At 41.5% G+C, this 23,259-nt stretch overlaps 2 protein-coding genes across 2 annotated transcripts in view; both read left to right on the plus strand.

Moving 5' to 3' along the window:
- LOC109308130 (endoplasmic reticulum aminopeptidase 2-like) overlaps window positions 1–3,566 on the plus strand; it is a 37,375-nt gene extending 33,809 nt beyond the window's left edge. Inside the window, 2 exon segments of the mRNA XM_019532406.1 lie at window positions 865–946; window positions 3,011–3,566. Of these exon segments, the coding sequence (XP_019387951.1) occupies window positions 865–946; window positions 3,011–3,157 (229 nt within the window). The 3' untranslated portion in view covers window positions 3,158–3,566.
- Window positions 3,567–7,401: 3,835 nt separating this feature from the next.
- Window positions 7,402–23,259, plus strand: part of LOC109308131 (endoplasmic reticulum aminopeptidase 2-like) — a 35,550-nt gene continuing 19,692 nt past the window's right edge. The window contains exons 1-7 of the mRNA XM_019532407.1: window positions 7,402–7,524; window positions 8,692–9,365; window positions 13,680–13,818; window positions 15,278–15,412; window positions 15,511–15,631; window positions 20,763–20,917; window positions 21,875–21,988. Coding sequence (XP_019387952.1) covers window positions 8,842–9,365; window positions 13,680–13,818; window positions 15,278–15,412; window positions 15,511–15,631; window positions 20,763–20,917; window positions 21,875–21,988 — 1,188 coding nt within the window. The 5' untranslated portion in view covers window positions 7,402–7,524; window positions 8,692–8,841. The remainder of the gene's footprint in view (window positions 7,525–8,691; window positions 9,366–13,679; window positions 13,819–15,277; window positions 15,413–15,510; window positions 15,632–20,762; window positions 20,918–21,874; window positions 21,989–23,259) is intronic.

The following is a 23,259-nucleotide window of genomic DNA, read 5'->3' on the forward strand; positions in this document are numbered from 1 at the left end:
GTTTTCAAAGATCCATGCCAGGGGCTGGGCTATGATGCTCGCCAGCTCCTTGAGTACCCTGGGGTGCAGATTGTCAGAGCCGGCTGACTTGAAGGTATCCAGTATCCAGCTTCTCAAGGTGTTCCTTCACGAGGTCAGCATTTATGGAGGGCAGGGGATCCCCCTCACCCAGATTTCCCTGTCCCATAGCAGGCTTGGGCATCCCGTGTGACTGATGAAAGACTGACGCAAAGTACCTATTTAATAGGTTGGCTTTTTCCTGGGCGTCAGTTGTCAGTTGCCACATATCTGAAAAAGGACTTTTTGTTGTCCTTGATGCCTGAAGCTAGTTGGAGTTCAGTTGCAGCCTTGGCTTTCCTGGTTTGGTCCCTGCTGTTAGTCTTCATGATCTTGTAGCACCCTATAAAAGTTACCTAAATTGCTTAATTTTGACTCTAAACAAAGCACGGTTAAAGTTATAACAGTTCTGTTATACTTGTAGTATGCAGATGTAACAGTTGCATTGAAACAGCTTATATCAGCATCCTTGAAGATCATTACATCAATAGAATTATTATATTTGCCTATGCCCATGGAAGGCACTTAGCAGCAGAAGTGCAGGTATTTCTAATGAAACTTTTACTGCAAAATAGAGAATAACAGGTATACCCTGCCTGAAGACACTAACCATCACAACTGTTTCAGCCCTTGATAGTCCAGCTTGCGAGATCAAGAAAATAAATTGAAAAAAAAATTTTTTTCATGTGGCAATTCAAAGAAGTATTCATATGCTACCAGCTTGAACTAATACTAACCTCTGTTGCTATTTAAGTTTACATGGACATAAATTGATATGGTCTGTAATTCCCTCTTTTATTCCTTCAGGTTTTCCCTTGGATCTTTTTCAATGAGAACAATTATACTTGGAGCAACATCACACTTTTCTTCAAAACAAGAATTGGAAGAGGTTAGTCTGAAGCTTAAAGACAATGTGGGTTATTTACATTCTTGCTGCATAAATTACTATTAGTGTCTCTGAACTTGCACATTTGGGAGCCTTTATTGCATGTATTAGCATGCTCTGTTAAGTTTAAAATCTCATGAAAGTGTCTTTGTGATGGAGACCCAAAGTATGTCTGGACTTAGCTCTTCCTACAAAATTAAACTAAAACTATTATAAGTACCCATAGGAAGAGAGGACTATGTGTTCAACTATTGAATGAATTCCAGAGTGGACTGGCAAGCTTATAATGAAAGTTTTGCCTTTGAAAACTAGCTTTTAAATTATAGTGTTCATATCTGTTGCTCAGAGTTGTTTGATTTTTATGTCCACCTACTTGCTTCCAGTATCTATTGTGGGCATTGTATAAATATTAATGTTCAACCATATTAAATTGTATTTCAGGCCAGAACTTGCCCTTATACAGACTCCTATAAAGCAATCTCCAAGAGTTAGGCTTTGTTTATCAAGTCAGTGTGAACTGCAGGTTGAGAAAATATAGTTGGTCTAATAAAGGATATCAGATTTACCCAAAGAATCTTATCTGCCAACTGCAGGTTGAGGCACTTAAGGAATAGTTTGTAACATTTTGCAGGTAGTTCTGTTTTAGAATTCATCTGCCAGCGCTAGGCAAAGGGAGATGTTAATGAGAACAATCTGAGACATTGACGATGCCATTATGTGAGGTAGTCAAAGTGTAACATGGCTCTTTTTGTACACGTCTTTTCATAGCATCTGATGAAGTCAGCTTTTCCTCATTAATGCTTATGCAGTGGTGCTCAGCCTTTTCCCACTCTGGGCCTTGGGGGCCTGGTGCCATTCCTCCCACCCTTGCATGCCAGGATTGGTCCCTGGAGGCCTGGCACTGCCCCCTCCCAGCTTCCTCAATAGGATTGGGCCCTGAGGGTCTGATATTGCCTCTGCATACCAAGATAGGGCCCGGGGGCTCACCGCTGATCCTGCCGAGCCCTGTGTGCTCAGTTCAGGCACCCAACCCAGCATGCAGGGCTAGGCTCTCCCCATGGGTCCAAAAACTTGCAGCAGGGGAGAGGTACCAGATCTGACCCACAGACCAAGTTAGTCTATAAGGTGCATCACTACCTTGCCTTCTGCCTGCCTTCAGATTAACATGGCTAACTGTCTCTCTGCTCATGGCTGTCTTTATTCTGTACTGAGGCTCAGCCTTTGGTTTATTTCCAACACTGAACTAGGCATTGGAGCCCAAATCTTCAAAGATATATAGGTGCCTCGTATCCATCAAAATCAGTACTCAGTAGGTACCTACATATCTTTGAGGATTTGGGCCTAAAACTTAGGTGACATGCTCTCTTTTGCCCCATGGCTTTGGGAGGAAACCTATAGAGAAACTCCACCTGATAGGATAAAGAGCAGAAGCAACTAAAGACAGAGCTGTCAGACAGTCTGCGAGCTTTTTACAGTTCAGCTGAACTTTTTGCCTGCCCTCTTCTGATTGACCACTTCACTCCAATCCTCTCCCTCAGTCTCTTCCCCTCAGATTCCTTCCACACTTACTTACTCTATCCTCTTCTCGTCTGCTAAATCCCTGGAGTATGCCTTCTCCTTTAATATTAAGTTGTCTCTCAAGTAAATACAAAATAGGCAGATCTTATTGTATGGCCTGCAGCACACTCAATTTTGCATCATGCTGGACCTCTTACTAGTCTAGATGCATCTTCACTCAGATATTTTCATTAATAGTTTCCTGGTAGCATTGGGCATGTAATCCACAAATTTGTCTCTGTGACAGGTTCACATCTATACCTGTTCTTTAGAAGATACAAGCTTACTATAAAAAATTAAGAAACTTTGTTAGTCCAGGCCATGATAGAGGAGGCTGTTTTAGCTGTGAAGGTCCTGATTCAGTCCTTAAGATGTCAGTTATTTCATCTACATAAGTCACAATAGTAAGCATAAGCTTTATTTCCAGGCCAAACCTTTAAAGACTGTTACTATTTGTCAAGCTTTTCTTAGCAATCTTAACTTTTTGCTTGTATTTCATTTGTTTAATAGGTGAAGTTTTTTTTTGCATCAAAACAGGAAGAAATATCACAGCTGAGAGCACCCCAGATTGCACTGGAGAACATTGAGAAAAATATAAAATGGCTGGAGAGAAACTTAGATATTTTAAGGAAATGGATATTAGAAAATCTTCAGTAAAGCTGCATGGAGGCAGATAAAAGATTGTGTTATTACTAAGTGCAGAAAAAAATGTAAATGCCTATAATTTTTTACTGATTACCACGATTGTTTAATTATGTGTTTCATTTAATGAACACTTTCTGGACACCATGGCATTTTTATGTCATTTGGTATACCCCATTTATGTTGGTTTTGTGTATATATGTGATTCTGTTTTGGCTGTTCAGGTAATTAAGATAGTTGAAGAAATTTAGCTACAGACTTGAAATGTTTTGTGAGCGTCTGCAGAGGCTTTTAATTAAATTTGTTAAATTAACTTTGAAATTAAGGGTGGATGGTGTGTGTAACTTCAGTGTTGCAGGGGTGTAGGTTGTAGCTGTGTTGGTCTAAGGACTTAGGCAGACAGGGTTCTTTGGGTAAATCTGATATCTTCTATTAGACCAACTCAAATAGTTTAAAATAAGTTAAAAATAAGAAGAAGAATTTTTCCAACTATTTGAGTTGGTCTAATAAAAGGTATCAGAGTTACCCAAAGAACCTTGTCTGCCTATGTAACTTCTATGAAATTCTTTACTGCTGCACTGAACCTGGGCCTACCACAGTTTGCCCTACTTACTCTACTGCATTAGAAATTTTGTCTGTTTGGTAAATAAAAAGCATCTTTGCCTATGATTTGTCTTTGGTAATCTGAAAATCACAGAATAACGTATCATTGTATCAAAGGCAACGTGCTGCATAAGGTACATGCTGCATGAGGTACACAATAGAATAAACCAGCTCAGTTTCATTGAAAAAAATGGTAATAAGGATGTTTCTACCTTTTAAAATTGCTACAGCAAATAAATTGTGTGTTGCCTGAAAAAAATCCTTGATGGTGGTTTTTCTTTAGAGACCAGTCTATTGTTTCATAAGTAGGGGGTCAGTAAGGTTAAAAATTTGTCCCTTGAGAGAGTGGGGCATACAGCCAATGAATGCTCTTACAGGGGTCAAGTGCAGGAACCCCTGCCTGCTTCTCCACCTCCAAGTTTTGGCACAGGGTATGAGGCCTCTGGTCTCTTGTTTCTGGTTGAGGAGCATTTGGCTATCCTTGGCAAACTCTGGCACCTGAGAGGCATGCAAGGATTTGTTCCTCAGATGCCTATCCACCTAACGAACTCAAGGAAATCTAAGACTTGAGTGTCTTGAAGACCTAAGATTTGTGTGTGTGACTTTCACCACTCCATAATCATCCCAAACTGCTCAGCCATGGGCAATAGAGATCCTGTCCTGAAGTGGCATATGTGGTCACAGAGGAATTATTAGCCATGAACTTGTATTTAATCATGGCCATAGACTGCTTTCTGTGGCCAGATTGGGTGAAAACTGTCACTTCTGTCTGCATCCTAAGAAAAACCTGGATGAATATAGTATCAGACTTAACCGATTTAAGTTAAATCAGTTTATTGAACTTCTGTCCCAGATCCCCTCCAGATTCAAGTGAAATCGCAGTCTCCCAGCATCCCAGGATGCTTTGCACCTCCCCTGCAAACTCCCCCCTCGTAGGGTGTGCAGGCTAGGCTTGGCCAAAGCTATCTGCTTTAGACAAATAGGGCAGGTGTTTTCAACTTTTTTTTTTTTTTTTTTTAGCAGTGTACCCCTTCTGGTGGCAGTGTCTGGACACAGGAGGGCGGGGGTCACACCTTTCCAGTGGTGGCCTGGAATGACCTGGCTTGGTCTGAGAGAGGTCAGTGATAGGATGCAGCCGCAGCAAAGCACAGGTGAGGCTCATGCTGCCAAAGCCTCCTGGCTCCAGGCTGATCCAACAGCTGCATGGGCCAGACGCCGGTCACAATGCCAACCCCAGTTTAGATGGCTGTAAACAGTAATGGCCGGTTCTGACAGAGGTCTCTTGCACCCGTCTGTTCATGTTGTTTTTGATTTATAGACAAACAACTAGCTGCTGCAAGGGGATTGGGCCTGTCACTATGAAACCTGGGGCAGCACCACAGATCTCACAGGGGGTAGTGGATGACCACAACACCCCTGTCCCTTGCTTCAAAACGCAGTGACACGTCATGGGAGAGCACCCCAATGCCACCTCATCTCAGACCCTGGCCCTTGCAGCTTTCAGGTCCTGCTGCTTTTTTTTTTACTCCCTGCAGCTCCTTTGCTTGCCCTAGCCACCATTGATCCTTCCCAGCAGCTGCCAGGCCCGAGCTCAACTGCCCCTCAGCAAAGGGCCTACCAGGGGGGCAACAGGCTGGGGAGGAGGGAGCTGCCCCCTCCCACATGAGCCCGGCCCTAGGCAGAACCACCCGTGGGCCAGCACCTGCCCCCCACCTTCCCATTCAAGGAAACCCCATGGCACCACCACCCACTACCTCACACTGCCCGTCAGCAGTGTGAAGCCACACAAGTGACCAGCTGTGGGAAAGCGGTGCGGGGAGCGGTGGCAGTGGGGGCACAGGGCTGTGGGTGTTAGTGGCTGCCACCATGTGCAAGACTTTCCTCCCTGCCCTCCCAGCCAGCCAGGCAGTGTGTGTGCGGCCCACAGAGGGGAGTCTCTGCCCTTGGCCCCTCGGCCCTGCTCCTAGGAGCGGGTAGAAAGGCCAAGCTGAGGAGGGGTCAGAGAGGCACTGCGGTGTGCTGTGCAGGGCCAGTGCCACCCAGCACACCCCTCTCTTGGGTAAGAAGCAAAGTATGGGAAAGTGCCAGGGAAGAGGCCACCTCTGCACCCTGGGGCATGCTTTGTCTCCTCCCACCTGTGCATACCTCCTGTGCCTTTCTAAGTACCCCTAGTGGTATGCATACCCTGGTTGACAACCCCTGAAATAGGGAAGCATGCTCTAGCACCTCCCAGCTTCTGGCCTTAGCCACATGTGGATGCATTTCTAGAATCAAAATGAATGTCTATTCATTTGCTTATCAGTTCAATCTACACAGCTTAGGCTAAACTATGAAAACTGAATCAATTCAATTTTAGCCCCAGTGGGACAAGGTAAGAACAGAGAATTATTCTTTACAGAGGCTTCTGTTTTTATGTGGCTAAGGGGCTTAAGCTTGTATCACATATTAAGGCAAAATTCCCATCAAAAACAACTCTTGTGCTGACAACTTGTAGATATGGATTTGCCAGCCTGACTAGTACATCCAAAGCTGTATGTATTCATATTAATAATTTACAGCAGATCTACTGCAGGTCAGCATTTCTCCTGTCTGTCCCTATTATCACTTAATTCTATGTGCAGCTCTCACACATGCTCACAGAGCCACTACTCCTGGCTGACAGCAGGATAACTGAAAAAAAATCCCACTATGCAAATCATTTGTATATTCTGTACAGTTGACTTACACCATTACACATGGGTCACGTCTTATCTCATGCCAGATCTCTCACATTTTCCCTTACTTAAAACACCCAGTACAATGCAGCCATAAAGCTTTGCTTACACACCAAGTACTGTGCATTTCTCTGTGAGCTGTGCAGAAGTGCAGGTACTGAGCACAAAGTGTTTGCTGAAAAATAGTATTTTTCTTTTCAATTATTTTGTAGCATTCAGTAACTGACAGGAGTCTGCATTAAGACTGTTAATCTTTAAGGCAATACATTTTCTTTCTATAAAGTTAAGCACATGGTTGTCATTCAATAAATAAAGAAGAAAGAAATTTGGTCTGATGTGTTTCATTTGCCTTGTAGCTGCTGGTCTATCAATTACATAGGAGTAAATTTTTGGTTGCAGAATTAGTTGGAAAGAGGTTCTTTATTTTCAAGTCAATATGATGAGGTGCATAATTCTTGAAATAAAAGCTCCTGAAGATAATAACGTTTGTTAATAGACAAAAAGAAAAATACTTGTGCAGGACACGTCAGAACCAGTTTCTCAAACCAAATGCTTTCTGTTACTGGATTTGTTTTCCACCAATGCCGGAAAACTCCCTGGAAATTAATTAGTGAAATCAGTTATTACTGAAAACTGGTTTAGATTTTTTTTTCCAATAGTAAGCCTGTGATCTATAGCTGCTGTCACCTTAGCTGCTGTCACTGTTGACTTACCCTAATAATATAAAGTTTCTGTGCCATTCAAATTATTGTGGCAGTATTGATCATTGTGAAGGATTCTGTGCTATGAACCACACAGGGTAGGGACATTAGGAATACAGAGCTTGTTTTGATTTAACTTGATAAATGATTATTTATTGGCTGTACTCCTTGAACAAACCTTGGAAATCCCCTTTAAGGGAAAACAAAAGTGAAACTAACAGTGTAATACAAGGCTGCAGAGGTTGTGACATACAGGCTGTGAAGTACAGCAGCTTTCATGCATTTGCTTTTAAAAAACGAAATTACTTTTATTTTTTTCAAGGAAAGCATCGTCATCAAACAAGAACATGCCTAAAGAAGTCATGTAAGACAGCTCAATTGTAGAAATAAGGGGGGAAGGGGGGAGAAGCTGAGTTGAAGAAGCAAGGCTTGGGAGGGAGTTGAAGGAGGGAGGCCTGGGGAGACATTTGGTACTTGAAACTCTCGCACTTTTTTTTGCTCTCAGTTCCTTTCTTTACAGTTGTTGTAGGCCATCTTTTAAACAGTGTGGTGAGTGAAGTATCAGCACATAAAATATTCCATTTTCAAGGCTTAATAGAAAAATATTCAAATTAAATTAAATGAATATGCAGATTGTACTGAGCAAAATGTGAGAGACGAGATAGATCATGAACTATATTTTTACACTCTTCTTTAAGATGGAATAATATTGTTTTTTACAGACTTTCTAACTGTTAAGCTAAGCTCTTATACCTGGATTCAGTGAGTAGAGAACCTTATCTGAGAAAATTGGCTGTATTCTCACTCTTGTACCCCATACGAGTTTGAACTTGATATCGTGAGCAAGAGAGGGATTCAGTAAGGGGACTGATGTAATCTCATTGGCAGGTGATAAAGGCCATTTTAGCTGAGGCATTCTGGACAAGCTGTCTGGAATATCACTGCTAAATTTATATAACTAATAAAGACCTGCAGATTATGGTGAGTACCTTATTTCATGAGTCTTGTGTTTTTCTAGAACACAAAATAAGCATGGGAGTTGTAAGTCTTCCTCTCGTTTCCTACAAACAGCGTCATCTTATAAGAAAAATTTTTCTTCCAGGTCTGTTGACCTTAACATTTTTAGGACAGTTGCTAATGAAGTACTTGTCAGAAGAAAGTAGAGAATTTATTTTATATTTCATGCTGTATCATTATTTAATATGATTATATAGTGTGACTATTATGTTGATTTTGATACGTTGCAGTAATTTAGTTCAGCAAGACCTAATTCAGCAACATCTCTAAGCACATGTCTAACATCAAGTACATGCAACAATCTATGCAAGAATTGGGCCTTATCACATTTTTCAAGTGTCTGCTAGAGAAATCTGAAGTTTCAAGCATCTCTTGTCATTTTTGAACATTTGGATAAACATAAACAGAGCTACCTTTTTGTATTTATATGCAGGAAATTTTGTAACAATTAATGAGAGGTATAACAAGAAGTGCCTCAGCTTTTCTTAAAGTTCTCTGTTTTATTTTCCTCCAGATGAGCATTCATTTATCAGAAGACTTCATTATTGCCATGAAGCATTCAAAGCAAATAATGTTTTTAGAATGTGGAAGTTTCTAGCCAGAAGAAAACACCATGTTTATCTTTTTTTGAGAGAGAGACAATAGATTTTTCTATGTCTTTACAATGGCTTGTCTCTGCAGAAGATATTCATTGCTAATATTACTGCAGATATTATATATTTATTCGCTGGGATTTTATGCACGTACAAATGAAACAAACAAAGAAAATGAGACTTTTCCTACCGATAAGAAGCCATTTCCTTGGAACAGTCTGAAGCTTCCTCGTGTGATTGTTCCACTCCACTATGACCTCTGTATTCACCCTGATCTTTCTACTTTCCATTTTACTGGGCAGGAGACAATAGAGATTTTTGTCAGAACAAACACTAGCTTTATCATCTTGCACAGCAAAGACCTTGAAATTACCAGCTCTGTTCTTCTGTCCAAAGATGACATGTGGTCCAGTACACCAGGAAAGAAACTTCAAGTTTTAGAACATCCTGCACATGAACAAATTGCCCTACAGTCTCCTGAAGAATTAGTTGTTGGCCAAGTCTACCTGGTTACAATTGAGTTTCATGGAAAGTTGGCGGATGGCTTTGATGGGTTTTACAAGAGTTCGTACAAAACTCATGGTGGAGAAACAAGGTAAAAGTATATTTAAAAGTGTATGGGTACCTCTGTGCTATAAGACTTCATAACATAAAAGCTCTGCAGCTATTATACTGTCCATTATGCTTCCTATTCAGGCAGAGGATTTCCTGTTGGTCACAGAGAACAATCCTTACTCCCCAGCTTACAGTCATTTGTGATGTAACTATTGTGCTTCTAACTAGGCAGAACAGAACATGACTCCCAGCAGCACTCTGAAATTGGTCAAAAGATCCAGCTAGGCCTCAACCCTGACCTAAGGACTTGTACCCCATAAAATTTCCATAATGTTATTTCTTTTCTCATGTTGATTTTACACTAATGGACATCATGGACTTCAAGGCACTTTCTTCTTTATGTGAGAGGGGAATCAGACATAGAAAGTCCCAGCATGGTCCTGCAAATGCATTCCCCTCTTAAATAAGATACAAAATTCCAAATTAAGTCTAGGGAGCTGTACAGTGGCTAAGCATTTTATTTTTATACAGATAAAAGCTCAGGAAAATGTACAAATAACATTAACAGTGATATATGCACCATTCAGTTTGCAAGCTGTCTGAAGTGGAGAATGTCTTTATCTTTGTGTCTTGTACAGCACAAAGTTGTCAACGCTTATCAACTTAAAATAATAGCAATAAATAATTACACAGCCCATAATGTTATTCAGTTAGCAGTAGGTCTCAGTAAGAACTAAGAAGGAATAAATTATTGTTTGAATTTAGCCTTTTCTTCTTGTTCATAAAGTGCCCTTGCTTTAATATAATTGTTTGCTATTCTTAATTTTTTTGTGAACAAACTGTAGCTGATGGATTGTTCACTAGGTTCCTTTGGACTTTTGCTTTTGGCTTGAAATGAATTATTTCGCCATGAAACAAATGATGCTTGTGATTAAATGAATCTGCATTGCTGGTCACAAGTGAACTTTCCAAAACAATTTATATAATAAATGCTTGGTTCAAATGGATGTTGCCTAAAGTGAAATACTATTTAGACTCCTCAGAATGTCCATGAAAAATCACTCACAATTGTTCAATTCTACTTTGCAGCATCAGTTCAGAGTACATGGCCTGAAATTTCAGAGCATCTTGCTTATTAAATGCAATACATAATAGTAGGTGTGTTTATATAATGATAATGATGTATGACTGACACATAATACAATAAATACTTTGATTTCTTAGGTTCCAGTGCTTCAGACAGTCATGTGCCCATTCATTTAAAGCAGAAGACTCCCCAGTAAACAGTACCGTTACCATGCTAAAACTATATGTGCACATGCAAAAGTCTTTAGAGAATTATGGCAATATTTCTTATGAAAGTAAAATTCCCATCAATATGAGTGGGGAAACTTAAATCACATTGTCTGTGTATGGAAAATAAGATCAGTCAAAACTTTTGTGATTAATTTAGTAGTTTGAGGACAGTATAGCCTTCTGAAAAAAAGAAGGAAGTGAGGCTCAGGCTGTGATATGTAAAGAGAAAATTGCAATGTTGTCAGTGTTCATGTCTTTTCCACAAGCCTTGTAATATTTAAAGCCATCACCCCTGGAATGATGTGATTGCGGGAATCTCAGGTTCCATTAAAAATAGTTAGCTGCCAAAGTTCATAGTTGTGAGAGAGAACTGGAAATATGACTGCACTATATTTTAAGACTTAGAAAACAGGACATAATCATTCAAAAAAATTTTTTTCCTTAAAATGTTTCTTTATTTCTGAACCCTGGAGGCAGAATTCTTGTACCCTTTTTGGAACTTACCCAACCACATGTGGCCTTTTGGCCACTTAGGTTAAGAACAGACATTGCACTTAGCCCTGGATAAGTTGTGTCTGTGTCCTGGAAGAAAAATATCCTGGGATTGGCATGTACACACATCACCCTTCTAATCAGAGTTTAGGGAGACACTGAATGCAGTGCCACTTTTCTGCTATTGATTCAGTGATGTAATCTTGGGGTAAGTGTGCAGATATACTTTGAAATATCCTGGGGTAAACTGTTACTACCTCTTATCTGGGAAACATTTTAAGATTGATCTCAGAGCCATGGATATGGATGACTGTATAATTTTACTTTGTCCTGGAATAAAATAGTTTCTCCTGGGATAAATGTGATATTTGTGTGCAGCCTTACGCACAGTTTACAATTCTGTTACCTCTGCAATGTAAACATAGAAGTCTGAGGATGTGACTGAAAGTTTAGGAAGGTTGGAAAGCATGGTTGGGATGGGCTGGGGCAGGATCTCCTGGGTGTGAGATGAGGAAGCAGGAGTGGTTTAAGACGGGTTTTCTAAAGTTTCAGAGTGTTATTTGGGGAGTCTGTTTTCATTTCATACCTGTAGGTTTTATTATAAGCTGCCTTGAGCCACTTTTGGACAGGGTGGGATATAAATCTAATAAATAAATAAACATATTGAGCACATGCAGAAGCTATGCACTGGCCAGGCCAGTATGTGGCTATGAATGCATTATCATTATGGACATGTAAGTCATGAGCTCATAGCTGGACATGATTAATGGGTGATAGACACCAGAGGAGGAGGCATGGACTGGAACTATGTTTTAGTTCCAATAGTGGGTAGTTGGACCACCTAACCAGCTAGTGAGAGCAGTAATATAACTAAGAAGGGCCAAGTGGGGCAGCAGCCCTGAGCGCAGATTTGAACGGCGGGGGAGGGAGGGGGACAGACAGGATGGAAAAATCACAGCTGCTGCTATAGCTACATGATTGACAGAAGTCATCTCTGTTGCTGCACGTTGGTGCTTCCCCAAGTGCCCAGTTGTCCTATTATGTGTGGGAGACCCAGGGTCTGGGCACAACTTCCTCACCGGATGGAATTTGTACCTGCCTCTTTCTGACTTCCCAGCACAGTGCTCTAATCATCTGCCCCTTCTGGAAGGCAGTAGGCCCATTCTAGCCTGAAACTTCCCCACTACACTTCAGCTTTATCCATTGGGCTTATTAACTGCAAGGAAAGTCTGAGAGATGTGGGTGAGGGGAGCCAGGCCTGTGTCTTCTGCTTCTAGGGTGATTATGTATCCTATTTTTGTCAGGACAGTCCCATTTTAAACACCTCTCCCAGGCATCCCATTGGTTTGGTCAAATGAACACACTGCATTCCCATTTTCAGAGGGAATTCAGTGGTGGCAGTGCTCTTAAGCCAGGAGCTATGATAAGGGGTTGGTAGCCCTGCAGTATCCCGCAGTGTAACTCCTTCCACTCTCTGATGAGCTTAGCTGAGATCAGAGCTTGGAGATAGCTAAGCATGCTGGAGAGCAGAGCAGAGTACTGCAGGGTGCCAGAGGACTTTTGAAAGGGAAGCATTTAGGTAACTTCCCCAAAACCAACACACACACACTTTTCAGGTTGTCCTGAAATTTGAGACCGAATATGGTTACCCTACTTCCTTCCTGGACAAGTGCCTTAACCACTCAGCTCTTGGAAATCAAACATAAGAGGGTTTCTTTCTGGGACATATATGCAGGTATGTGTGTACATAGTCTCAGACCTGCCCAGTCAGTGTGTAGCCCATGGTGCATGTTCAATATATACATGTATGCTTAAGCACCCATACTGCAGGGTGTGCACAAATTGTGCGCAAGGTGCAAAAAAGCCACATATGTGGTGGGATAGTACCATTTAGGTGCACACACTGAAATAAAATTCTGTCCTTAGGGGGGAAATTTGGAAGTAAAACTCAGTGTCTGATTCAAGAGCTACTGAAAGCAGTTCTCAAAGATAAAAGGGGTGAGAAGAAGGATCTGATTTAACTTTTTTAATTGGGTAGTGGGCAGGACCTGCTTGGTTCAGAGACCTTGTCTACAGAACTCCCTTAGCAAAGGTCGATCTCTTTTCAGCAAAGCATGAATTATTTTAACAAATGTTTTGGGGGTACAAGGTTTTTATGACAGAACTAGCTTTATCTTATGGGTGACATGCTGTTTACTTTTATGTCATAACTTCCCTCAACAGATTGTGTTAATTTAGACATTACAAATCTGATAAGCAGAAATCTCTCTTGAATGTAAATATATAACTGGTGGTAATGAGATCAAACATGATCAGGTAATTCTATTTTAGCACTAGTACCAGTGCAGGCACAAAGTATGGAAGATTTCAGAACAGTGAAGAAAATCTATAATTTTACTGGCATTTGCGCTGTGTTTTAACCAATAAAGAAGTATAACAGTTCTGATTAGAAATCTATTATTGTAAAAACTACTCTATCAAGCTTAATCCTCCCACAGTGTGCAACACAACATTTAATGACATTATTCTTGGTTGCATATTTAACCTGGAATTTTTTTCCTTACAGAATAATTGCTACTACAGATTTTGAACCTACCTCAGCACGAATGGCTTTTCCATGCTTTGATGAACCATCTTTCAAAGCCAACTTTTCCATCAAGATAAGGAGAGAAAAACAGCACATTGCATTGTCCAACATGCCCAAGGTTTGATTTTGTCAAAAAACTAGGGGATGTGTAATTTTAGAACAACTGTATGTACAACTGAGATAATGCATTCTATGTCAGAGTAATTTTTTGATCTTGCTAAGTTTTATGTTTGTTTAAGCATATATGTGACCTCTGCAGCAGGGGGCATAGCAGGATCTCTTGAACATATATTGACAACATTTCATAGAAGCAGGACATTGGCTGCTATGGTGCCCCTGCTTTATCTGTGATGGGTTACTGTGTTAGGTCTATGTTGTGTCACGGTTGACAATAGATTTATATCAAGTTTAGATCATGGATTGTATAGGATGGTTTGGATCGGGATGATCCTGCCTCAGGCAAGGGGTTGGACTAGATGGCCTCTGGAGGTCCGTGTCAGCCCTACTTTTTTCCAATTCTATGATTCTGTGATATCAGTGGAAATAACTACTATAAAGTTAAGCAATTGTGTAAGGGTAGCAGCAGTGTATCCAGGCAGCTGGTACACCAGTTTTGCTGCCTTAGTTTACCTTTTCTCTCAAGTAACCAAAAGCCTACAATTGTTTTCTTTTTTCTCTTTTCTTTTAATTAACACACCCCTTTAAAGGATCTAGGTAGGTAACACAAACAGTTGAACTTAAAACTTTTAGCCCTCCAAAAAAAAATCAGGCTTACTTGTTCTTTCCAGCACCATTTCTATACCCTGCTTGGGCTTTATGGCTCTTTACCACAGTAGGCTCCTGTTTCCTATAGGTCTCTGTCTTTTAAGTTAAGCCACAGGTTTCCCTACAATCTATAGCAGCTAGTCTTGTCATTGTTGTCCAACTTGGCAGAATTACTGCTCCTTAGGGACCCCTCAGGGATCTTGGTGTCTTAGGCTGTTTGATTTTAAAAGGTAAAAGGTTGACAAGCTGGGGGACATTGCTCCCCTTAGGTTGTTACAGCATCGAGATCTGTTCAGGGTAGGGACTATGTCATCTTGTTTGTACGAAGGGTGTGTAGTGTATTGGGCATGGCGGTAACATACAAATAAGTATTCCTCCTGTAATTTACCTGACTCTTAGTCTGACTTCAACTAAAGTCAAATCTGCTAAACCAGGAGTGTCAAACATACAGCTGGATGTGGTGGCCATGACCCTTGTCAGAATAGGGTCAAGCAAGAGCTGTGCAACACAGCCCTGCTCACGCTGCAACCACTTGGCCTGTGGCTGCTTGCACACCCCACCCTGGCAAGTGGCTGTCTGTCCCACAACCACTTGCTCCACTGCTGCCATGGTGGTCCCCACTGCTGCAGTGGTTGCTGTGGGCTGGGTCCAGCCTGTGAGGAGCTTCCAGCATCTGGATCTGCCCGGGACTAAATGCAAGTTTGACACCCCTCTACTAAACAAATTATTCATGGTATCAGTCTGTTAGTTCTTGGGAATTATTAACATTTGTAAATATAAGAACATACCTTTTTTTCCTCCAAAAACTTCAGATTAAAACAACTGAACTTGGAGGAGGCCTGTTGGAAGATCATTTCGATGTGACTGTGAAAATGAGCACTTACCTTGTAGCATATGTCATTTGTGACTTTAAGTCTTTGGAGGCCACAACTTCATCAGGGATCAAGGTGAGCTCATGCTCAGTCTGGTCACATAAGATCCTTTTTTTGATCCTCACAATTGAGCTGTAGCATGAAGTACACTGCTAAAATCACATATTTTATAGGTCTCTGTTTATGCATCACCGGACAAATGGGACCAGACCCGTTATGCCTTAAATGCAGCAGTGAAACTCCTGGAATTTTATGAGAAGCATTTTGATATTAGCTTTCCTTTACCAAAACTTGGTAAGTCAAATATCTAAATCAGTACAATTTATATAAAGTTCTTTCAGTCAAGAAGATTTCTGTTTCACTTCTTTTCCTTTCCCCCACAAAACTAAGTGAACAACACAAAAGGTTATTCCAATTAAGAAAAAGCCAATATGTCATATGAAAGATTGTGTTGCAGTAAAGTGCTTATAGGCATCTGCATAGTTTGTCTGAAATCAAAATGTTTTACCTTATAAGGGCATAAATTATTTATTTGATCTGTACCACAGATAAGCCCTAAAGCCTTTAATTAACTATGTAGCTTAACTATGTAAGAATAGTCGATATAGAAATCTCTTGCAGAATACTGAAATGGAAAGTTGTTCTCTTGAAATAATGGAACAAATGGAAAAAAATGGAGAACTTGAGATTCCATTGCAACATAATCTTTTTAATCTGAATGTCAAGACAGATATGTTCAGCTGATTGAGGGAATTTTTGAAGTAATTTATAATGTATAGCGTATGGGCCTCTTTCTCTGTTAACAGGAAGTTTCTGATAAACAAAGTTTGGCTAATCAAATCTGTACCGCCTTTGAAAAATCCTCCTGTTCTGCCTACAGTTAAAGGAAACTCCTTAAATCTAAGTATTGAGACTCGCTAAGTACTTAATGATGCAGCCAGTACTGCAAATGTTTACTCATATGACTAACAGTTTGCAGTTTTATTGACTGTATACACTGTATTTCTCTGGTTTGCACTGTTTGAATACTGGCCCAATATGAATATTGACCACACTGCCTAAATCCTGTTCCAGTACATACTGAGCTCAGTGTAAAAGCGTAGGAAGGATTTTCTAGTGTCACTTTCTTTTCTTTGATTGATCTTGCATTCCAGGTCGAAAGTAAGTCCCCAGGACACTGCATTTCAATTAAGCTAAAACCTAGTGTGATAGACGGATTTTTGCAGCATATCACCCAGCCCTTCAAACCTGCTTCTTGCTCCATCCTATTTAAAAACTCACTGTTGGTATTTTTTAATAAAAGAATCTACTGACTCTCTGATAAAGCAATATTTAAATCAAGATTGGATTTTTAAAGGGAAAAACATTATTGAAGAGAAGTAGTGGACTGACACTAGAATTAAATTTCCATGAGCACAGAAACCAGGAATTACAGCCCAACAAGTCTTAGAAGGGGTCTTATCTTGTCCTTGTCTCAGAAAACAACCATGCAGATCAATTAAAACAAAGCAGCAGGGAGAAAGGCAGCCCAAAGAGCTTCAGCAGCAGAAGTGCTAAGAACAAGGGCATGCTTTATTTAGCTTTGTACTTGGAATAATGTCAGATGGAAAGCTCATTTTCAATAGCCTCTTTTAATGCCCATATCAAATATGGAACTAGCTTGAAAATGAGATAATAAATATTAGAGTTCCTGGTGCATGGTACTGGTTTGAGAAGAGATAAATCATTCATCCTTGGCAAATGCTCTTCCTCGTGCAGAATATCCTCTCTGGTTAACACTTGGGTTTTCATTTCCTTCCTGGAAATTTTTTAGCATTTTGGGTAGGGGTTTTTGTTTATTTGTTTTTCTCTTTTTAGGCAGGTCTCTCATGTTCATCTTAAACATTCAGTAAGTTCTACAAGACAAAGTAATTCATTTAAAAATAGTCTTTACTGTTTAATCTTTTATAAATTTGTTTTTTCCAGGTTTTATGTATATAATATTATATATAGATACATATAGACACACACACACAGACACACTGCTATAGATACACTATATGCTATAGATACACACACAGTAGCCAATTGCCCGTCATGAATGATGGATTTAAAATAATGAAGGAGTGTTTACAGTTGTCACAGGCAAGGTCAGCTCCCAGACTACTGCACCTGGCAACACAGTTTGGGGAAGAGTGAGCAGCCTATTGTGGTGAAAAAGCAGTTTACTGACTATTTAGAAAAGTTGGACATGTACAGGCCCATAAGGCTGGATACTATGCACCCGAGGGTGCTGAGGGCATTGGCTGATGTGACTGCAGAATTGCTAGCCATTACCTTTGAAAATTTGTGGCAAGTGAGAGGGGTCCTAGATGACTGGAAAACAGCAAATATAGTTCTCATCTTCAGTAAAGATAGGCAGGAGAAGCCAGGGGACTACAGATGAGTGATCCTTACCTTGGTCCCTGGAAACATCATGAAGCAGGTTCTCAAGAAACAGGTGGAGAAGAAAATGATTATCATGGATGACTAGTGCCTCCTGAATTAGTGGGGGGCACTTGCCCCTCCAGCAGCCAGTCAGTGACCAGGGAAGGAGGGGCCCCCAGCAACTGATCACACCAACTCAGAAGTGCCAGTGGCGCTTCTCCTGTAAGTGTACTTAAGATGCGGGTTCGGCATTTGCAAATATTTGAAACCGCGAATGCCGAACCAGCAAAGAGCAAGGTTTTCCTATACTGAAGGGTAGGGCTATGATTCAGACAGACCTAGACAAATTGGAGGATTGGGCCAAAAGACACTTCATGAAGTTCAATAAGGACAAGCGCAAAGTCCTGCACTTAGGATGAAACAATCCCATTCAGCAGTCCAGACGGGGACTGGCTGGCTAAGCAGCAGCCCTGGAGAAAAGGACCCAAGGATTTGTGGGAGGGGAGGCAAAAGCCCTCTCGTAGCAGGTCCTGGGACCCTGCCTGATGAGTCCCGGTACTTATCGCAGGGGCTGGGACAAGCAGCAGCTGGGGGAAGATGCCAACACAGGCTTGGCAGCTCCACAGCTGCCAGAGCCTGCAGATCGGTGATCTCTGGGGGTAGAGCCTGGGAGCAGAGCCTGGGGAGATAGCCCTGGGGGCAGAGCCTAGGAGCAGCATGGGCTGCTCAGAAGGCAGCTGGGGAGACACCCATCTTCTGGGGAGGAAAGATGGAGGCTACCAGCGTGCCGTGAGTAGGGGAGCCAAGTGAGGAGTGGTGGGACACCAGCATGGAACCTCGGATGGCAGAGCCAAGAGGAGAGAAGCAGGATGTCGGTGGGGAGCAGCAGGACATCAGCAGGGAGCCACAGGCAGCGGAACTGGGTAGGAGCAATGCAGCGGGGCTCAGGGCGAGAAGCCCCAGCAGCTGATGGGGCCTCCCGACAGGAAAACGCCCCAGGGTGGAGCTCCAGGAGCCGGAGTTGGCCAGAGAGGCACGGTAGGGAGACAAAAGTGGTCCTCACAGTCACGAGTGGAGATCAAGCCCTGCAGGAGCATCCAGGAGCCTTGGTGCGGCAGGGCAGTGAGAGATGCCAAGACGTAGCAGACAGCCGGGGGAAGAAAGAGGGGCAGGTGGCAACTGGTCCGGCACCCAGCGGTAAAGGAGCAACTCCCGCCCATTGTTGGAACAGGAGTGATTAGCTCCGTATTGGCAGCCCCCCCTGAAAACAGTGAGTGGAGGGGAGGCAGAAGGGTCCAGGAAACCAGAGTCCCCTGTACTTCGTCAGTAGATGACTAGTGCCTTCACAGGGATTGAAGGACCTTTTGAGTTATCGTTACCCCAGACTGGGGCATGTTTAGTTTGTCTGCAGGTTGGCCTGAAGCTTAAGTATCAGCCCCGTGGTGATTGAAGGCTGGACCGCCCAGCCCACTCAGAGCAGGCCTTGGGGTGAGGAGAGATGACCCCCAGAAAAGGTCCAAGGAGGCTGGGCTCTCCCTGGCTATGAATGTGGTAAGGGTTGGGTAAAGGGGAGGTTTGGAGCCCCATGAAGAAAGACCTAGGGCGGCGACCACGCTGGGACAACCGACAGGGAACTGCCTCCCCCATCTATCAACATCAAAGTCGTGGTAGACGAGAAGGGGCAGTACTCAGAACCATCTAGGTGGGCCTAGGGTGCGGTCTCACCCTGACATCGCTGGGGAGGAGGGCACCAATCAAGAAAGGGTCAAAGCCATACAATACCTACCAGTGATAGGGTTACACTGGATAATAAACTGAATATGAGCCCACAGTGTGTCCTTGTTGTGAAGAAATCTAACAGCATAATGGGCTGTATTAGTAAGAGTGTTGCCAACAGATTGAGGGAAGTGATTCTTGTCCTCTATTTGGCACTGGTGGGGCCACCACCAGTACTGTGTACAATCTGGAGTACTGTGTCCACTTTTGGGTCCCCCACTATGGGAAGGATGTGGATAAATTAGATAAGAGTCCAGTGGAGGGCAACACAAATGTTCAGGTGGCTGGGGAACATGACTTGTGAGGAGAGGCTGAGGGAACTGGGCTTATTTAGTCTAGAAAAGAGAAGACTGAGGTGGGATTTAATAGCAGCCTTCAACTACCTGAAGAGGGGTTACAAAAAAGATGAAGCTAGACTGTTCTCAGTGGTAGCAGATTACAGAACAAGGAGCAATGGTCTCAAGTTGCAGCAAGGAAAATTTAGGTTAGATGTTAGAATAAATTTTCTCACTTGGAGTGCAGTAAAGCACTGGAACAGGGTACCGTAGAGAGATGTTATGGAATCTGCATCCTTAAGTTTAAGACCCAGGTAGGTGGGGATGTTCCTACTTGAAGCAGGGGGTTGGACTAGATGACCTCCTGAGGTCATGAACAGATTTGGGCTGTGACCCACACTTAGTCTGCAGTACAATTAAAAGTGCAAGTTCTATGAGCTAACACTTATGAATAAACTTAGAATAAATTTAAACTGTAAAAGCACAGATATGAGTGGAAGATAATAAGATTTGCAGCATGCAGATTTATAGGGAAAAGGAGGGGGAGGATTATTATCTAGAGATGAAGAAACACATCAGCTTAATACCAATGGAAACAAAAAGGAACTGCAAGGAACTGCCAGAGAGTGAAGGAAAGAGAAGAAAAGAACACATTTATTCGGCTTATGGTAGCACTTCTTAGGGGACTGGATACATCTTTAAATGTTAATTTGTTGATAAATTGGATTAATTAATAAAAAAGGTTATAAAAGGACAACCTTGTTACTTCCCATCCTCACTTTGCTCTCAGAGGAGGAGCCTGAGGTTGATTTGCATCCCATTTCCAATTGTTTTTCCCTTTCATCTCCTAAGTAGGAGTTTATGGAAGTCATTTCACGTTTGGGAAAGAATATGTAGACTAAGCAATCTACAACCACAAACAATTTGAAGACTCAGTAAATAAGACAGCTTCTTTTTTTAAATCTTAGATCTTATTGCTGTTCCTGATTTCCAGTCAGGAGCTATGGAAAACTGGGGTCTCATCACATACAGAGAGACTTCTCTACTCTATGATCCCAAGACCTCTTCAGCAGCTGACAAACTGTGGGTCACCAAAGTGATAGCCCATGAATTAGCACATCAGGTAACTATAGACTAGCTAGCCTGGTAAGATGTCAATAAAAAAGCTAAGGCTGAAGGATAAATCAAAAGAGCTTTGAAAAAGTGAATATTAGCATCAAGAGAACAAATCACTTAGAAGGGAGGAGGGTGATGAATAATACTCAGTATTGTTTACTAGACACCTTTTTACTCTAGCATCTGGGGTGCTGTATTGACTCATTTACACAAACTTGTTTCAAGACAGAATAACTCAACTGATTCATGGAGTTATTTCAAATTGAAATTTGTAAGCAGAATGCATTCCACTGCCTGGTAATACAGAAAACAAAAGAATCTTGTCCCTGGCTAGTCCTTTGTCAGCATACACATTTTTAATTTCAGATGTCTTCTATTGTAGTAGTTTCATATTTTCTGCTTTAAGGAATTAACTTTTTCCCCTTGGACTATTAATGGTAAGGGTCGAAATTCCTTCTTTTGTAGGTTTGAAAAAGTAGTAAATATGAGAAAAGTATGAATATAGGCATTATGAGCCAGATAGCATTGAAACTAGAGCCTTCAATTTATTCACAGAACTGATTCAGGAAATGAACAGTGGGTGTTTAAAATTCCTCTCTGTACTCCTAGAAGAAGTCACAGTATTGGTTGGGAAATGTTTCTTTGAGGAAGAAGTTATGTAATCTTCCATGTCAAGTCAATATTTGCATCTTTTGATTTAAAGTACACAGAATACATTTTTTTCAACCGCAAATTGATTTTTTTAAATTAGCTTTTTTAAGATTTTTATCTAGATATCTGTGTTTTTGTCTTTTGCTTGTTTGTTTGTTTGTGTTTGTTTGATTTTTTTTTTTTTTTGGTGCATGAATAAGATCTTAACAAAGCACATGGATATGCCCGAACTTCAGTTCAAAGTTCCATAGTTAACTACTGTATCTACCATGTTTCATTTTAAGTTTTATTTGCTTGTGACTTTGTCCTTCAGTGGTTTGGTAACTTGGTTACCATGGAATGGTGGAATGACATTTGGCTAAATGAAGGTTTTGCCCGGTTCATGGAGTTGGTTTCTCTTAATGCGACCTACCCAGAGCTGCAGTATGTAAGTAATATTGTTACCATGATTATACTTTTCCCTCTAAAAACAGTATGGATATGACTACCAGAACAGATTCAGCAAAACAAACTTTGATGTCTGAAAGTGGATTAGCAAAGAGAACAAAGGAAATTTAGAAAAGTGCTTTATTTATAGAACTAGTTTCTAATCTGGGAGTACATTTTGCATTCAATATCATCTCATTTTCTTTTAAATTCTATTTCATTCCTTCTCCATCTCTTCACCTGATGTAATCCAGGGGTGGGCAATTATTTCAGCTGGAGGGCCACTTAACAAGTGTTGGTGGGCTGTTGAAGGCTACAAGGGTAGCTCAACCCCTTGATGGGTGCCCCATCCCCTGGTCACCAACTTGGGACAGGAAGACCTGCTCCTAGTCCCTGACTTTTGCTACTGGAGTCTCTCCCCTTGCCCCAGAAGTACTCCTTTTGGGAGAGGGGGGTTGCCATCTTGAAACCAGAAAAAACCCAATCATATACCCCCAAAAGTCAAACATGCTTTACAACTCATTTTAATTTTATTTTAAAAAAATCTTTGTCCTGATTTATGTGTGTTTGCATAGAATATATAGAGAGGCAATTGCATAAAAGCTCAAATTACAGGCTTTTGTTTATTGTATACTCTTGTATATCGTGTGTATAGTGCAGCAATTTGAGCTGGGGTGCAGCAGCCCCAGGCTGACAGGAGGATCAGGGGTTCATCTCCAGGCTCCAGGTGGTGGCGTCAGGGCTGGCTGGGGCACAAGAGTGTCAAAACTGCAGAGCTATGTGGCTGGCCCCCTGAACTTGCTGCCAGCCTGGGGCTGTTCCACCCTGGCTCAAAATGCTACAGTCCCAGTCACCGTCCACACGTGCATTTCTTCACAGTAAATGACTCTGCTGTAAGATAGGACTATTCCTAATAGTTCCTGATAATGGCATATGTAAATGGTGATGCTTTACTGCAGAGCTAATGAGTCCGCTCTGTAGTAAAGCACACGTGTAGATGAACCCAGTGCTGTTCTAGCTAAAGCAGAGTATTTTGGAGTGGTGTGCTGAGTACTGTGTATCATAGAGAAACTGCTATGAACTAAATACTAACATGATTTAGTACATGTAAATGCTCCTGTAAACAGTGATGCAATCTGAAAAATTCTCCAATTCTTTGTATCTCTTCTAGATACCTCTTTGTTCACTCCTGTATAAAGAGAGGGGCCAAATTCTGTTCTGGTTGTGAATTTTGAACCTTTTCGTCATTAACTTGTTGGGGGAATTTGCACG

The sequence above is a fragment of the Crocodylus porosus genome, unplaced genomic scaffold, assembly GCF_001723895.1.
Source record: "Crocodylus porosus isolate Cpor-Errol unplaced genomic scaffold, CroPor_comp1, whole genome shotgun sequence".
Lineage (NCBI taxonomy): Eukaryota > Metazoa > Chordata > Crocodylia > Crocodylidae > Crocodylus > Crocodylus porosus.